The 19411-nt window shown below is 36.4% G+C and overlaps 1 protein-coding gene across 1 annotated transcript in view; it reads left to right on the forward strand.

The window, feature by feature from the left end:
- The first annotated feature begins 15262 nt into the window (after nt 1-15262).
- Nucleotides 15263-19411, forward strand: part of sgk1 (serum/glucocorticoid regulated kinase 1) — a 48125-nt gene continuing 43976 nt past the window's right edge. The window contains exons 1-2 of the mRNA XM_053482603.1: nt 15263-15445; nt 15620-15741. Of these exons, the coding sequence (XP_053338578.1) occupies nt 15664-15741 (78 nt within the window). The 5' untranslated portion in view covers nt 15263-15445; nt 15620-15663. The remainder of the gene's footprint in view (nt 15446-15619; nt 15742-19411) is intronic.

Below are 19411 nucleotides of genomic sequence, written 5' to 3' on the forward strand. Positions count from 1 at the left end.
CCACGTCCCAAGAGCTCGGACCGCTCATATCCAATTCACTTTAGCTCGTCAGCTCACTTTCTAATGGATTCTTTTCATTCTGTCTTTCTCTTTGTTGAATATTCTCTTTGTGCAGGCCGCTCTCGCTTCTCGGCGTCTATTTACATGGCTGCAGCGTGACTCATGTTCTCTCTCGCTCTCTCTTTTCATTAGTCCACTATAGTCGAAGTGCAGAACTGAAATTCTCATTCAAGTCATTCAGTGTTGCAGAGCAGCATTAAAGTTAAACTTCTCTAAATAAAGAATGTGCTTCACAGAGAGAAACTTTACTTAAGTTAAACACATTTATAATTTATTAGACGGCGGTTAAAAGAGACTCGGATACAGCACAAAAAAAAGAGTGAAGAAAACTGAGATGATGAAAATATCAAAAGTCATAGATTTCAAAAGACTGTGAGAATGTATTCAGTTTCTTTTTTATGTATGTGTCTAATGTAGGATTTGTGATGGCACGACGTCGGTTTGTGTGATTATTTTGTAACTTTTACTGTCAAATTAAAGGTAAACTAGTTCCACAAATTTTGAATAATTAGTAAATTGACAGTCATGGTTTAATGTTTAAACAGTTGTTTAATTTTTAGCATGATGAGTAAGTAATAAAACGCTTCAGGGCTTCCTGACACCACTAAGATGATGAGGTCCCAATAACAGCACATACAGTACAGTACTAAAGTGCTTTACACCACAGGAATATGCCGACACATTATGGGATTTATACATGAATAGTAATGTCAATGATGTGCACTAATCTATATCTTCTGACCAATCAGCCAAGTTGAGAATTTAAAGGCTCAGTGGTACAAATATCATTTGACTTTGCGCTTTTTTTCAGTTTAAGAAATGCTACAGTCTAATATCTGTTTAAATGATACTTCTTGGCTAAAGTTTTTTCTTTACAACCCTATAAAAGCCGTTATGTTTTTTTTATGAACATAAGAAAAGCTTGACTATAAAATCTGATGAACACAATTTATGGACTTTCACTTTAATCTGGCAAATTATTTTTCATAATTACATATCCTTCCTTCGAAAAATTTGATTTTACACATTTTTGGCACAAAGACACAACAAACAACAACATTTTTAAGCAAATCAAAACGCATCAATTACATAATCAACTACATGTCATGTGATGTCTAAAGCATTACTCCCGGCTGGGCAATATAGCATCTAATATGAAAGAACTAAAAGTGTTTGATGGATTTTGGGGAATGTTGTTATAAACTTCTGTAATAAGGTGCCGTCTTTAAATAATGAAGTGAAATTGAAACCGATAGAGGAGGAGGTTGATGATGCTGTGAATAAACTTTCCAATGTTTCTTATGATCCCAAACAAACTTTGTAATTAAAAAGGTTTTTCTTCTTGTTTCAATGCTGCCATATGACTCATGTCAAAACACAAGGCATGATTTTACTCTCTCAGTCCTTCTCTTTCTATATAAACATTAATAAAAAAAACTAAACTCAACCATCATATTGCGGTTATTAAATTGCATGGTTATAAGGCCACAAACACAGCTGCAGGCTAAGCCATTGTGAAGGTGGAGTTATAGCATTTATAATCCAAAATTCCTAGTAATCAAAACAATCCAGACATACTATTTTGGCTTTTTACTACGCTACTGCTTTTTACTACGCTACAAACAAACAAAAAACAAATGAATGGGGATGTGGTGGCTTGGTAGGTTAAGGCTCTGGGTTGCTGATCAGTGGGTTGGGGGGTTCGAGCCCTGCGACTGTTGGATCCTTGGACAAGGCCCTTAACCCTAAGCCCCATACAAAATCACTCCAATATTGCCAGTCCCAAAGCAAGGGTTGGGCATCAGGCAAGCAACCACAAAACCATAATTGCTATAGAAACAATGGAAACAGTCACTCAGTGTGATCAACAGCACAGGAGGAAATAAATAAGTTAATTAATAAACCATGCACAAAATATTCTGCATCAGTTTGCGGTACTTCGTTCCTCCTTTGAGGACGAAAAATACTTGTTTTTCCTCAAAAGTGTAAAAAGGATTTATTTCACTTTGCAGTTAACCTCTCCATATAGAGATTGTCAGATCTCTGGGTGTAATAATAATAATAATAATAATAATAACATGATTTTTAAAAATTCATTTATTTGCGTTAAACTCAGTAAGACTTTTTTAAAAGCACCTCGATATCTTGATACCTTAATACCATAATATCTTCTTGTTCCTTCTTGGAAGTGGTTTACTTTGGACCTGAAAGAACACTCGTATCAGGTGACATGGAAATGAGCACTTTTGCTCAGTGCACATATCTCCTGGTGTCTAATATGCCTTAGTGCTTTGGCTGCTTTCTCTTCTCCCTTCATCATCAAATGATTTCTCTGTATTCTACCTTAAGAAATTTGAGCCGCAAGTACAGCTCAACTTGAAACACCACCATTAAGGACACTCGGGATGACAAGCATCATGACTTCTTTTTTTTTTTTTGCTATGAACTTCCCTTGATTGTTTAAACACTAACCATGCAACCATGCACTTAAAACACATACGCATCACTTATTTATCTGCTCGGATTCTTGTTCCTGGCAATGTTTTAGCTTGTAAGTGTCTGTAGACTCTGGCCAATCTGTACAAGCATATGGATTTGTTTTGCGAGTAGACAACCAAGCAGTGGCTCTATAAGTGGATCTGCCAAATGCTGGAGATGTGAACAGTTACTGTGGACATTCTCACATGGACATCCTAAAGATTTGCACTTTCCAAGATCATTCTTTATATTCACACATATTCACAGGATTTTAATCTTGTCTTTTCTGAAACTTCTGAATCTCTTTGGATTCAGGTTCCACCTTATACTGTACCATCCCTGTATATTGCAAACTTGCTCGTGTAATATGCATCACTGAGCTTTGTGTTTTCTGGTTTTGTCCTCTGATAAAGTCTTCATGCATTACGATTGGGGATTATGTTTGCGTGTTGCCTGTCATTTGACCCATGCTGCAACCCTTGAGAACGATTTGTAAAACACCCCAAATGAACGACACACTAATTCAATGCACTTGTGTTCTGCCTCAACTCATCACACATTATCATCTGACCTTAGATATGAGCCTGATTTTCTCTCAGGCTTAGCTCAGTGCATTTGTTTGCGAGATTTGATTAATTAACATCAACTTGACGGTGCAGCTAATCCATCATGGTGGTTTCAATTAGGAATCGGCCCATTAAAGGAGCGTGTGGAATCATTAACTAAATCTACCATCTGTGAATACTTTCCCCACCTGTAACAAGTCGACAGTAGCAGTATATCCTGATTTACTGGAAAAGACACTGAGTTGAATTTGATTGTTTTATTATAGTAAAGGTGGTAAGATGTAGCGCAAATATTCTCACTGGAAGCTTCAACATTCAAGGGAAAAAGATATTTCTGCTCTTTTGCAATTTGTGCTGGAACTTAAAGACTGTCTTTACAACCTTGGAGCAAAGAAATAAGACAGTTGGGAAATGCTTGATAAGGTCCGGAACATTGAAATTTTTAGTCCCTGTATTATGATTGACTAGGAAAAATACACTTTCTCAAAAGGGGGGTTAATTTGCTGAAACAGCACATTTGGAAAAGGAGTGAAGTAGAAAGAATGCAGGATCTGAGTTGTATTTCTGGAAAATTACTTATGCAGTTTTTTTTTTTTTTTTTTTTTAATAATATGTGACCATAAAAAAATAATAATTTAGAATTTGGTTTGAAAATTTGAAAATTTCCTAAAATTAAGTGACCTATTGCTGTTTGGTGTTTTATAATGTTGTGATGCAGGTTTAGGTTGATTGTCTATTGTCTGACTTTTACACTTATATTTTTTTAATTAAGGTGCCTTCTTTTACTTAGTTGTGTAAAAAGCACAACTAATATTTTTATACACTTCAAAAATAAAAAAGGAAACACCCGCATCTCCCAGAATTCCTAGTCCTGGAAGGTTTCTTAAAGTTCAGCAAGTGACTTCAAATCAAAATGTCTGCTCACAGCATCTAGAGAGCATACTATACCTATAGAATGTTCCCAGGGTTCTCTCTTCTCTACAGTATGTTACCAGGGTCCTAGCTCATTTTAATGTTAACACACATTTATATGGTTAATATAAGTCAGGAGTAGCTCAGTGGTTAAGTCATTGACTATGGTTCGGAAGGTCCCAGATTAAAATCCCATGACCACCAAGTTGTCCCTGTTGGGCCCTTGAGCAAGGCCCTTAACCCCTTAACTGCCAGGGTCACAGGGGCCAATTAATTCCAGGGAACACACACACTACGGGCAATTTGGGAATGCCAATTAGCCTAATTCTCATGTCTTTGGACTGTGGGAAGTAACCAGAGAACCTGGAGGAAACCCACCAAGCACGGGGGGCCTTGCAAACACCACACACAGACAGGACTTGAACCTGGACCCTGGAGGTACAAGGCGACGACACTAACCACTAAGCCACCATTTCCACCACTGCTTTTGTTTGTGATCCATTTCAGGGTAAAATATTTCCTGATTATTATCCAGTTATTTTATTGGCACAAGGTTTCAACATTATTTAAACACAACAAAACTAATGGTTATCATTGTGGCTTTGGAGGTCTCCAGAAAAAAAAAAACCTTCAAACAAATACTGTAGAGAGCTGGGGAACTTTTTTTTAGGTTTCCATTATGTGCTGTATAGACCAAAGGAACATAGGACCTTGGTAACATGGGGAAAACATAGGGCTCTGGGGACATATGACCCTTTGTCATGTTCCCATTATGTGGCATATAAATCTGGGGACCATAGAAACCTGGGAACACAGGGCCCTGGGAACATGACCCTTGGATGAACAGCAAACAAAGTAGCTTTTCTTTACATTTAAAGAAATTGTACTGTTTATACTAGTATTTGCTGTAGATCAGTTAACATATAAGCATATTCAATTATAAAACTTATACATTAGATTAAATTCAACTTTATTGCCACTGCACATGTACAGTAGGTACAACACAACGAAATACAGTTAGCATCTAACCAGTAGTGCATTCTAACAATGCAGAATAATTTGAATATATAAACGCACAGTAGTGAGGGATATAAATACAAATGAGCAAATGATTATAGGTTGTGCAATAAGGAAGGTATAGTATACTTTGATAAAGAATTTGGATGTAAACAGTATATGAAGAAAGAGTTATGTACAGTACAATGAGTGCAATGACTTAAATGTATGCAATGACTTGCAATATATAGCATGATAAATAATATGCATATGGAAATATAGATAGAGAAGGGTTATGTACAATGAGTGCAATGGTTATAGATGAAGGAACATATTGTATACCATAGTTATGATATCGCTGTTAAAAAGGAAATATACATGCATGTACAGTAACTTGTTACTGAGATCGGAATGAGGTACGTCATGTTATACAATATACAAAATGTGCAACAGTAGTGAATTTTGAGCAGTAATTACTGTATGCGTGATGCAATTCTATTTACAGTGTTTGTATGGTAAATATACCATATAAAAAAATCATTACCAAGATTTACATAGGCTTCTATAGAATTCTTTTAACAATATTCCATACATACAGCATTAAAGTTTTTCTCTTACTTGTGTCATTGTTTCTCTTTCGCTTGTTCTCAAACTTACATAGCGTCTTTGATATATAGAGTGTGTGTATGTGTGTGCGTGATCCGAGAGTGTATTGGATGACAGAGCGAGTGAGAGAGATGTTAAAAGGAAGTCAGTATATGAGGACTGGGAACTGTGTTAAAAATAAATCTGTCAGCGGTTCCAGTATTGCACTGCGTGTTATATGGCAAAGCTGACGTGCACAGGAAAGTAGTTAACAGCACAGATAAATATAGTTTTGGGGTAAAAAAAATGTGCAAATGTAAATTAAGAATGAAATGTGAGCGATTCTGGGCCACTATCTTATTTCATTGTTTAGAATGGAAACATGTTAAATTATGTGCTATAAGCTAGAGAGATGAAGAGATGAAGAGATGGAGTAGTGCCATGTTTTTATCCCTGTCATGAGAGATCTCTCTGTGTCAGACTTCACTCTGTGCTGATTGATCTGGTTTTTCTTCCATCCTGTATATAGTACGTGGCCAGAAAGCAAAAAAAGTGATGGAGGGACACAAAGGAAGGAAAGTTAATGTTACCATGCTGAAGTTGATCCTTTTCCATGCAGTAACCACATGCAGAAAGGTTATATTGCTCATTACCACAGCAATAAAAATACAAAAACAAAAATTAGTTCTTTAATCCTCAAAACAAGTCACTTCCTGTTATAATATAGCCTGACCAGACTTTTATTTCTTCCTATTTTTGTAACTAGGGAAAAAACAAGAAGGGAAAGGGTTTGGTTCACTTTAAAGTGCACTCTCATGATGTCTCCTGACATGGTGGTTACTTTTCGTAGCATGTCAAATTATTCTTTTGTGACAGCGAAAACCACAGATTAACATGTTGTGGGACAGGTAAAAAAGTCTTTCGTTATAGTTCACAAAGGCTTATGGTATCCATGCCTTCATTTCATTGACTCCCATATATCTCAATATATCTGTATGTGCCAAACAAGGCCCCCCCAAGCAAGGCCCCTAACCCTCAACTGCTCAGATGCATAATGGGATAAAAATGTAAGTCCTTCTGGATAAGGGCGTCTGCCAAATGCCTAAATGCTTCCCTTATTACCCTGACACACCCATCACTTTGGAATAGGATCAATCTGGACTCATCAGACCACATGACCTTTATCTGTCGCTTAAATTTTTATGCTCCCTAGCAAACTGACAAATTTCTTTCTGATTACTCTCACTAATAAGTAATCATCTGTGTGTTATGGCCACACAGCTGTTTATGCCCAATCCTGGGTTCTCATCATGCTATTGTACGTGGAAATGCTCTTACTTTCACTATTAAACCTACAGGAGCACTGATTGCTACAGTATTGGACATTCTTTATGATGTAACTAAATTATCCCAATTTATTATCATTTGTGATTTTTTTTTCTGATCACATTTCTTCTATGTAGATGACGGTTTAACACTATCTTTCCAGGTTTTAATAATGTGTTGGAAAGTTCTTAACCCATTTCCAGTCATTTTTGTGATTATTTTAGCCAGGCTGTGTATTATCATTTAGATTTGGTGTTCATAATGGTCCAATTCAGAAGATGCCATTTTTAAATACACATTGCACCTAATTATTGTATTTAAACTCAACCATTTCATTGCGATGAAATATGTATTGCATCAAAATATTTATTCATAGCCACACCATGTTGAAAAAAACACACAGTGTCACTTAGTGGCTCTGTAAAACCAATACAGATTCAGGATTTAATAAGAATTATGTATGTTTTTATGTGTTTGTATTGTAGTAGGAGTTTGTTGGGCATTTGGTTTGGCTGTTGAGTACACCCAGGGTGCTCAGTACTGAGTGCACACACACACACACACACACACACACACACACACACACACACACACACACCACATGCATGCAAAGAGGTATTACAGATACTCATATTAAACCATTTTCCACACCCACACACACACTTCTGTCTGCCTGTATTAATCCACAGACCGCTACACAGAGTGGATGGATTGCGCCCAAAAGAAAGACGAGCCAGGTGTGACTGTTTTATTTTGGTGACTCACTGTGCAGCCGAATGTGATAGTACTTTATGTTTACACTGACAATATCTATCAGCTTTTCATTTCATCTTGATTCAATTGTCGATTCCCACAAATCTCAGAAATCTTATAAACCTCTATTCAGTGCTTCTGTAGCACATGTGATTACTACAGAGGAGAATTCTGACACATTTCATGAATCTCTGTCTCAAAAATCTGTTTAGTTAAAAAGAAGATCCTCAGAATCGTTAAAACTGTGTGTTATGTATTTCAGCCAAACCTATAACAATTTCAAGCAATACTTCAAAATGAAATGGTGTTACTTATGTTATGGCTCGGAAAAGCGTAGTATCCATGTGCCATTAAAGCCACACAAACAAACTTACCAGGAATGCTTTCCCTGGGAAAGGAGTCTCATCTTTAAAAGGATGAATGAGCTACATTTACATTTTAAGTTCAGAAGATTTTTCGTGATTTTTCTCCCAAGTTTGTTCAACTGCCAAATGCCTCATCCAGTGAGAATCCAGTCAACTGCTGATTTACAGTGCAGTAAAACACATGCGTGTGTGTACATGCTTATATGAGCTCACAGATGCCATTGGATGCCTAGTGTATCTGTTATTAACAGGAGAGATAACCAATATATAGCCATCACACGCACATTTACACCAGGAGCAATTTATGAGGGACATTCAAGTCAAACGGCCTCTTTTTATTGTTCAGAATAACAGAACGCTCTTACACTTTTACTCTCAGAATAACATGAGAGTAAAAAAAAAAAAACATTTATTTCTCTACATGAACCCCTGCTACACTAATGCACTTATCCTAGCATTGCTTGGATACAATCAAGGTAGAAAATCTTCTCCTGAATCTGAATATTCCACTGAATATTCCCCGGATCGACCGCAGCGCGTTCTGAGCCTCCTCGGCCGGGATCTTCATTCGCAAACATATAGATTTCTTCAAAACATTTACACTTTTCAAATAATTTATTGGAGCAAACAGTCTCATGAATATACTGTGCTTGAAGTCTTCTATAAATGTCAATCGATTTTACTTCTTCATTCACAAGAAATTGCATTACAAGTCCTGGTTTGACTTGAACACCCCTCTTATCATAATTTCTAATATCACCACACCTCCTATCATAGAACCCAGAGGAAACCCATACAAACACAAGGAGAACATGCAACACTCAGCACAGACAGTAACCTGAGTGCAGAACGCAGGGTCTAATCAGGGCTTCCACAGCTGAAAGGCGCAACGTTATCTCCTGCACCACCGTGTCGCATTTATTCAATAATTTAATGACGGGATTTAACCTGCTGCCCTTGCTACTTGATCAAACCTGCATTTTGTGTGTATGTGTGTGTGCATGTACATGAGTTAACTGCCATGAACATAAAAATCACATGCCTGAACGCAGCTGTTATTTTTAACCTTGATCTGACACAGACTCACACACACACGCACACACACCACAGAATTAGATAAACTGTCAGTCAGCTGTCTCTACCTGTTCCACATCACATCAGATCATCCAGGTACTGAGCACACACGCACGCACACGCACACACACACACACACACACACACACACACACTGTACACTTTTCTCTTTATTCTGTTTCTTTCCCTACCTCCTTTCCCTACCTCTATTCTCGCTGTCTGTGGTTTGGTCCATTTTCTCTCAGTTTGCATTTAGTGTGTGATGCCACGTTCCTCTTGAATGAAAGAAAAAGCTTTTGTACTTTTCACAATTTTCATGCGTCTCGTTCCGCGTATTAGGCCGTGAGAATACTACTACACGTGAGGGAATCATTTCGGATAATAGGAATGGGAATTAAATTTGACTGAAAGGGAAAGGGAGCCACAAAGCGATGTTTATTTCATATTTTTTTTGTCTGATTATGCTATGTGTATGTGTGTGTATATGTATATATATGTGTGTATATGTGTGTATAGGTGCATGTTGCAAGACAGACCAACAATTTTAGCTTTAGAATTGAAAAGACCTTTCTGGAATGTTCTGAAATAATTGTCAGCTTTGTTCTGGATACTGGTCTTATCTTATTTTATGTGGATTATCTTCATCACACAAGCAAATTAAATTTCCTCAAAGTAAAAAAAAAAGAAGAGTTTGTTGTTCACTATTGAAAAATTACACAATTTTATGCTTTCCTGAATGCAGCCCATTATCCTGTGCAATTAGCAAGCCAGCTAACAAGCTTAGGCTGAATAATTTAATCTCAGTAAATAAGATTTAGAATCAAAGTTCAAATCAAGTTATAGGGTGTCTGAATAACAGTCATCATGCTAAGTCCTGTGGTTCCTTAACTGTACCTCTTCACCCTGTGCACTTAGCAAGCATGCTAACCAGCCAATGCCTACAGCAGTAAAAAAAAAATTTGTTTTGCTTATGAAAAATTCATCATCTTGAATGTAATTGTCCACACAATAACATTATTTTCCAGCTATGAGGAAAATAATTATTTAAATCCCAATTAAATCAAAACTAAGAATGGTATTAAATTAGAATCAAATGTTTAATATTGTAATTTCTGAAATGCAGCCCTTTATCTTATGCACACTATATAGCATATAGCTAGCTAGCTACTGGGTTTATGTGGCTTATGGGCTCCGAATGACTCAGCACATTTTGAAATAAAATGTCACTAAAATGATGACTTCCCTCTTATGTATTAAGAAACACTGATTCAATCTTAAATCTAAGCTTCCTGTCCACACCATGCCACTGCTAGCAAAATAGTTAGCATGCTAGCTAACAGTTAGTTTAATAACGCAAACTCAATCAGGTAGAAATCTCTTCTAATTTCTAAATTACTTACCAGGGCTAAAATAATAATTTACTTTGGTTTGTGTCCTCTCAAACATTTTACAGTATTTGTAAAATTTCAAAATGGTACTATGGTAAACTATATTTTTTTAGTATTAATATCATGGTAGACATTACCATGGTGCCTACATTAGCATGGTAGGCAACATACTGTAGGACCACATAGAGAACCAGTTGAGATACTATGGCACTTCAGTGAGTACTATGGCAGTATTATGGTATGGATCACTGTACTTTGTTAAATACCGTGGTACACCAAGGTTTAGCAGGCATTTATTATAGTATATTGTACATACTGTACCATATGATATGTTTATATACTGTATACCATACACTTGCATAATATAGTACAGGCAGTACAATATTATTGTATGTGAGTTTCAACATACACTATGTTTTTAATTAATGACACATGCATACAATTGCACACAACTATATAAATATAACCATTATGGTACATAAACATGTATTACATATTTTAGACAGTATCCTGGTATATATCGTATGTTCCATAGTATCATGTAACATACTAAAATATATGTAATGTTGTATCAAAGTACATCATGTACTAGATCAGCAAACATATAATATACTGTAATACTACAGTATCTATCATGGTACAGGTACCATTGGACTACCATGGTACCATGGTAAATTTTCTTGTGGTTTGTGATGAACATTCAAATATTTTATAGGACTCAGAAAAGACACAGTGGTGTAGTGATTGGCACTGTGGCCTCCTCCAGTGTCAAGGGTTTGATTCCTGCTTCAGATCTACAGTATGTGTTGAGTGTGAGTTTGCATGTTCTCCCCGTTGTTGGGTGGATTTCCTCAGGGTAATCTGGTTTCCTCCCACAGCCCAAATACATGCATATTACAGTAGGTTAGCTGGCATCAACATAATTGCCTGTAGTCCATGTGTGTGCCCTGTGATAGCCTGGCATCCTGTCCAGGGTGTATCCAGGGTGCCCTAAGTCTCCCCGGTTAGGATCCAGGCCCTGTACACAGCGTTATAGCCAGCATTACAGTATATTTTCTGTGCTAACCATTATTATATACAGTATTGACCATGCAGGTAGATGAATGTTATAGTGCAACTTCAAATTCCATTAATTCAGTGTTTTATAGCATAACCAATAGTATTTAATTTAATAAATAAGTAAAAGTGGTATAAACAGACTATAAAATTTGAAAGACAACACAGCAAGTGTAAGTGCAAGTGTTGCAAATTTTACCATTGGGTAATTAGCAAGCTAGGCTTGAAGTCAGTAAATAAATTCCAGTAAATTAATAAATATTTATTTATAAAATATATATAATATAAATATCTTATATCTCTAAATGACTTAAATATTTCATAGTAGGAGGGGAAAAATATATCATAATGTGCTTATTACTTTGCTGCAGTAAAAGGATGCAAGAGATTCGCCATCTTGAAGTCTGGTTCACACCATGATGTTATTCCTTGACTTAAGAATAACAAGTGTGTGTGACATTAGACACAAGATTTAACTCCAGTGAAATTAAAGATAGAATATAAAATGACTGTAATTTTACAGGATAAATAGCACACTAGCTAGCTAGCAACCTTAGGGATCAGGCAGCACTGTATCCTGGAATGACTCAGCATATCATGATGGATGTCAGTATAAAAATAAGAAGCACCAGCCGCTGGTATGTGCTTATTACTTTACAGCAGGAACAAGCTGCCTGCATTATGCAGGAGATCTGCCATCTTGAATTGCAATTACCTTGATGCATCTCCTGTTCACGGCATTACGTTATTTCTTGGCTTCAGAGCAGGATGGATGTGATGGTGGAGATTCACGGTGGGACTCAGCTGTGAAAGTGTCATGGTTCCTGTGCTTATCCTGAGAGCTGGCCAGGAAGACGGCAAGAGATCCAAGGATGACATAATCTGTTCCACACTCATGCTAGTTTAAACTCTCTCTCCTTCCTCTCTCTCTCTCTCTCTCTCTCTCTCTCTCACACACACACACACACACACACACACACACACATTCACAGGTATTTACTACACTCAGAGAAGGACAGAAACCTAAACAGCGTATCTAAACAGGAAAATAATCAGTTACAGGATAATATGATGTAGCCATATTAAAACTTGAAAAAGTACCCCCCCCCCCCATCACTTTCATGTGTTTTCCAGTTGCATGTAATGTTGTAGAACTAAACAAGATATTTCCTGATTTGACTCACTAGGCCAGTTAATAAGAAACAAAAAAATTTCTAAAAGTTGCTCCTGAAAGGAGTCATGTTCTGACTGTAACATGACACTGACACTGGAGACTCATTCCATATAATAATAATAATAATAATAATAATAAAAATTTTCTTAAATAAACCATGACCATTTAAAACATTGTGTTATTTAATTAGTTATTTAATTAGTTTAATTAGTGTGTGACTTGTGTGTCTGCTATTCCCTAAATACTGTTACAGCTCAAGCATTGAGCAAGAGCATTAAAGGGATATATTTTTGTTCATGTCTATCTTAAATCAAAATTATGGTGCGTATAAGTACATTACCATAGGTCTTAGTCGTTGTAAATTTTCCTAATCTGTACAACGACCATGAAATTTGTCAAAATGTACATCTAGTTGCGGCCAAATTCCACAATCTTTGTATCGTGCAAAATTGCATTCCAAAGTTTAGATAAGTCTCATACATATGAAGCGTCTTTAGTCAATTTGTACAAATTTGTATAAACAGCACAAATAACAGTACCGATACAAGTGTGGCTTTCAGGAACTAGCTGAAGAAAAGAAAAGAGTTAAATTTGTACTAAATACGCCATAACTTTGAAAGATAACAAATTGATTTATATCCAGATGATTGAATTGGAACCAGATGATTTATAAGTTTTATATAAGGTAAATTTTGGGAAGTATTTTTTGCACAAAACAAGGTTGTGGAATTTATTTTAATGTTGTAAAACATTGTAATGTGCTTATATGCAGCTTCATTTTGATTTAAGACAGACTCCTATCAGAGCTGGTGCTATACAGGATTTTGCAACTTTCTGCAGTACAAATTTGTGGTATAAAAATCTACATATAAAATTTGCAAAAACGCTCTGGATTGCTGGAGCTGAGTAATTAAAATTCAGTTCAGTCAAAAATCTTCGCTATTTATTTCTTCTTATTTCTAAAATCCTTAATTTTTTTTAACGCTTGTTTACAAGCACGATGCCAATCATCGGGTCATGTTTTAAAGTTAATGTGGCAGAACGCAGCCTGGGTGTTTGTTAAATGACTTATTTCTCGGAAAGAGATTCTCAGGTTCTCTGTACAGAGCAGGAACAAATCAATCAGCCTTCTTTTTTCGTGGAAGTGCTTGAGTAAATGCTAAACATTAAGCTTGCCATTCGGCAAAAGCTATTTTGGTGTGCAAAGCCTGGAGCTTTCATTATTGACTGATTTATTCACCTGCTGGCTAATATGAACAAACGCTGCTTCATTCGGGGAGTCGTTCAGTGATACCGAGAACAGAGTTCTGCTAGGAACGAGCATGCTAGCATTAACTAGTGCACATTATTGTGTCTGAGTTATTACTGAACTGAGGCAATGTCTAGCTATAAGTGTGTTTGATTTTGGCTCACACTGGATTTTGTATTTTCTTTTTCACATAAAACTAGACATGTTTGTGGGCTTGACACCAGGAACAATACAGTAAGGTCTTGGGGTTAAGAAAATGTAATTTGCTAATAATGTTCATACTGTGCCTTTTATGACACTGTACAGTAATATTCCAATATATTGTTTCTAACTATGGCCACTATATTACTTGGCTAATAAACACAATACAAACAGACCAAATTATATATGAGTGGAATTGCATAATTGTTTACATAAAAATGGAAATATTATTTAATATTTAATGCAAAGAAATATATATAAAACTTTTGTTTAAGTACAGTAACACCACCTAATACAGTATATGAACAAAGCCATAGCACAGTTGCACAGTGGAGACTAAATAGCTTTCCACTGAGCAAACATTGATCTGGGGAGGTTTCTTCCTCTGCACAGATACTAACCTGAGGTTAAGATCGAACCCGACACCCTGGGGATGTGAGACAGCAATACGTCCTTTCCCAGCTGTCAATCATGTCAATCATCAAAGCCAAGCTCACATGCAAGTATTTTGGTGACATGACTTTTTATCCGATTTAATTTTAAGTTTAAGTTCTAATCAGTGAGCTTCAGTCACTTTCCACTAAGGATGTTTATAAATGGTAACATTTTGCAGAATCGTAGTCCACCTATTGACATTTCCGTTTCTACGTGAAAGTTGAAGAGTATATAAGTTAAATACCAAATCATTGTTTATAGGTGCTTTGTTAATATCCACGTTTTCATATGTGTATGTGTGTGTATGATGTACATAAGGTCAAGGCTGCTGCATTGCATCACCTCGTTTGACACACATGGTGAAGCTGAACACACCCCTGTAATCTATCATTCCTCATTCATCCTCTTATGAGGCAAAACCTTCATTCACACAATCTAGAAAGAGAGAGAGAGAGAAAGAGAGAGAGAGAGCATCAGCTGCAGCAGTGAGAGGGGAGGGGGAGGACCAGGAAGATGAGAGAACGACACAGAGTGCTGTAGAGATAGAGGGAGGAGAGCTGGGGAGACGAAGGGACGCTGCATCTTGTGCTCTTGTCTCTCATTGACGAAGTGCGTGATTGTTTTTCATTTCTGTCGTCTCACACACATACAAACACACAAACATACACACACCTGCAGGCAGCAGAGAGCTATAGTCGAAGCAGCTCAGTGGGCATGATGTAATAGGAACAGCATCATCTCTTATCAGCAGCGTCCTGGCTGCAGCAGCACCACCGGAGTCACGATACCTACGAAAGCAACCTGGACCATCGGAGGCAACACAACCGGTGAGACTACATGCAGTTGTTGCTCGTCCTCACTCACTTATGCACATACACACACATGCATGGTACTGTGTATGCAAAAACATCCAGGTGATTTCATAATGCAGCCATTTGACTTAAAACATATAAGCATCTTCTTCCATCTGTTTGCCCCTTCTCCCTCGGACCACCCCACAGGCATCACACTGGGTTCTGCGGAGTGTGCGGGGCCGCCGGAGGCCATGCACCTGGTCCACGGCACAGAGAAACAGACCTTCTCCTTTAAGAAGTGCTCTGCCTTCCAGTTCGTCAAGAGGAAGGTGTGTACTGTATGTTTATCTCTGTATAAGTGTGTGTGGAAGTATATTCTCCAAACACATAGTTTAAGCTAATTGATTTTTACATTCGTAAATAGTTTAACATAGTTAAGCAAATAGTTTTGATCTGCCTATGGCTCTTCGCCAATGCTAGTGAAGTTAAACCTAAAAAAATAACCATAAACAAAACATTGCTGTAATGGCAGTAAAAGTGTGTTATTTGTCAGCTCAATTGTAAATTAAAGTTCATAGCAGGGGTCGAAGCAGCAAGGCAAGGTGTTCAAGTCAAAGCGGGACTTTTTATTGTGCAGAACACAGTTTTAAAAATAACAACTTCCTTTGTTTCTGTATATAATTTCCTGTTACACTAATGCACTTATATCAGCATTAGTGCTTGGATTCCAACAAGGTAGAAAGTTCAGTACAGTGGAGACATATAGACTGCCTGATGCAATATCTGAAATCCCGGCCTCCCAGGAACTCCTTTAATGGCCCAAACATGTGGAGTTGGCTTGGAGCGAGATCAGGACTGTATGGTGGATATGGCAATAACTTCCAACTGAGTTCCTGTAACGTGCAAGTGGTGTTGGTAAATAATTGTGTGTATAGTTCTCACAGACAGATGAGTCTCTTCCACAAGTTATTTACAAGTTATTTGTCCATTTTCAAGTAACAGGAGTTCCACCTGCTGAAAATACCTCATATGTTGAGACACAGAAACTCAGAAACCAAGACTCAAGGTTAAGGTAGCTAACAAGAACTATGTGATGCTATGTGATATGTTACTTAAACATTATGTTTCTTATTATGTTACTTATAAATCTTTAATGTCTTTAAATTGTAACTCATTCCTGTTTTACAGAGCAATTTAATTAAGTCTAAATAAAATGTACAACAAAATCTAGGTTTCGAATGAGACACTTGTATGTTAAGACAAAAGTAACAATTTTAAAAATTAGAGGAAACAAATTAAAAATTAAAGTTTTCAAAGATTTTATATGTAGATATAAAAGATGTACGAAACACTGTTGGTATCAGTTTGCTTTTAAGTTAGAATTACTTGTTGGACCAACACTGACTCCATGACTATAAAGTTGTATAATGTTCAATAATATAATATAATTCTTGGATTACTTTTGGATTAGAAGTAAAGATATACACTGATACTGTAGCTTTTAGAGCGATTTAGAACTGAGGCAGAAACGTAAACCAAAAAAAGCACAAAATGTTTTTTTTCAAAACTGTTTAACCTTCCAAACTAATACTTTTAAATCAGTCATCCAGTATTATGGTACTGTTGTCCACTTTTACCAAGGTATAGGTACCACAGTAGTCTGATGGTACTGGTACCATGATATATAACGCTGATATAGTACTGTATGTGTAGTACATTATAGTACATCATGGTTTTACTACAGTACAAACTTTGATACAACTGTGCATGTACTATAGTAGGGCCATGGTTTACCAAGGACCATAGTATAGTATGCAAATATACGTTATATATTTTTATCTTCCATAATGGTAGTACTTACTAGAATGACATTTTACTTGTTATGGTACCCTCCACAGGTTACTACACAATACTTTGGTGATCCTGGTTTTTGTCCAGGATCAATTAAAATTCTGAAGTGATATTGAGTTAAAGTAGAGAGTCCACATTAATCTTTGTTTCAGTACTTCAGTCAGATGCCATGCACTCAGGCTCAACTGTTGTATGCTTCCTTACAAATGACCTGCAAATGTAACTCAGCACCAAAATTCATCTGTTTAAAAAAAGAATAAAAATTAAAAGAATAATAAAAAAAAATTTAAAAAATGAATAAAAAAGCAATTACCAATATACTGTATTTCTGTTAAAAGTGTCTACGTGACCAGTAACAACTCCACGCTGTGTTCATGGACATCACAAAATACAGTACAAACAATTTGGCACTACATTATTTCATTTCAGTCATTTAAAGAGTAGTTCTACCAACATTGAAATATGCACTATTTTCCATTTACTGTACCTCAAAGTGGTCAATCTACCCAGACATGTCTTGTACCTGATGTTTCATTAGAGGTACAATACTAATATAGTGACCCAGCAGGAACATTAAGGTTATAAGACGTTGTCAAATAGTGACAATAAGGTTGCAACATCATCCACCTAAAACATAACATTGGAATATAATGTAGATGCTACAGTAGGTTTACTGTAATAAAATGATGCTGAAGTAACATTAATGACCCCAGATCCCAACATCGACCCCAGATCAACATTGTATAGGACCTCAAAACAACAGGATTTCAACCAATTTGCTGTATTTAAAGCATTTACATCTAAATTGCATAACATTCGATTAGCAGTGCAGACCGGTTCATCCACGAAATACTCATGATACGATTTACTGATTTTGTAAATTGCCCCCTGTCTAGGCTTTTTGACTTGGCGGAGTTGTTATGTAGCGGTCCCTGACTGACAAAGCAACATACTGTTGTAATAATCAGCAGCTTGTTTCATAACTAATTCCATTGCTAGCATTTACCACTCTCAGTACCGTGACATGTGTTCGAGTTCTGGCTAAAAATCATTTCAGTTAGCTCAGCAGTAGTAACATTCCAACATTCAGTTTTGAAGTTGTATTTAAAACAGCATTGTGTTGGGGTCATTTGTTCAAAGGTATCCCAAAGTCATGCAGTCAGTGTTGGTCCAACAAGTAATTCTTACTTCCGAAAGCAACCTGACACTAACAAAATTATATACATTCCTTAAAAAATATATTTTTTTTTCCAAAAAACATAATAGAAGTTTTTTTTTTTTTTTTTTAAATATAAAGTAACTTCAATAGAATGTATGCTTTATGTAGTCCATGTGTAAGTTGGTACTATAGAAACAGTAGTATTTAAGACTGACTGGATAAATATATATTTAAATCTATATGTAAATATAAAGTTATTATCAATATTACATTTGCTTTCTGTCCAGAATTATTGTCAGCATTGTGATTAACAAACAACAGCACCATGATATGAAGGTGAATTGAAATCAACCAAAGATTTAATATTATTATTATTTTTAAAAAGGAGAGAGACAATGTGATGATGCAGAGCACAAAATAGTGCAAATCAGTTTCTTTGCCAAAAAAAAGGTTGATAAAAGCTTTAGGTTCGAGGAGTAATAAGCCACGCCCCCGTCACTAGATCTGTAAACAATCTTTCATCAAAGAGGATTGTCCAGATTCCTCTTCATCACAGTTATTTTCAAATTTCCTCGATGCACGCTGTTCTGCATCAGTGCAGCAAAACGGTTAATATTGAGTAACAGTACACTTCTACTTCTTTAGGTCAAGGCTAAAAAAGATTTCAGTGTATCCACTGCTGTATTTAGCAACAATCCAACACAGCATACTTCCTCAAACTGAGACATGTTCAGAGGTTTGGAAAAATGTGAGTGTGTGAGTGTGTGTGTCTGTGTGTGTGTGCGCGTGCGTCTGTTTGTGTAACTCAGTCTTAGATTTATTGCATTTAATATTTACTAAATGATCTAATCTCAGATTGTGATTGACCATTAAACAGGAAATAAGTCTACACACAAAGCCACACACACACACACACACAGAGAATTTTCTACGGTTGATCAGGCAGCCGGCTATATACAGAAACGTTGGTAATAGGCCTAAAGGAATTT

This window comes from Clarias gariepinus, chromosome 22 (genome assembly GCF_024256425.1).
Source record: "Clarias gariepinus isolate MV-2021 ecotype Netherlands chromosome 22, CGAR_prim_01v2, whole genome shotgun sequence".
Classification (NCBI taxonomy): domain Eukaryota; kingdom Metazoa; phylum Chordata; class Actinopteri; order Siluriformes; family Clariidae; genus Clarias; species Clarias gariepinus.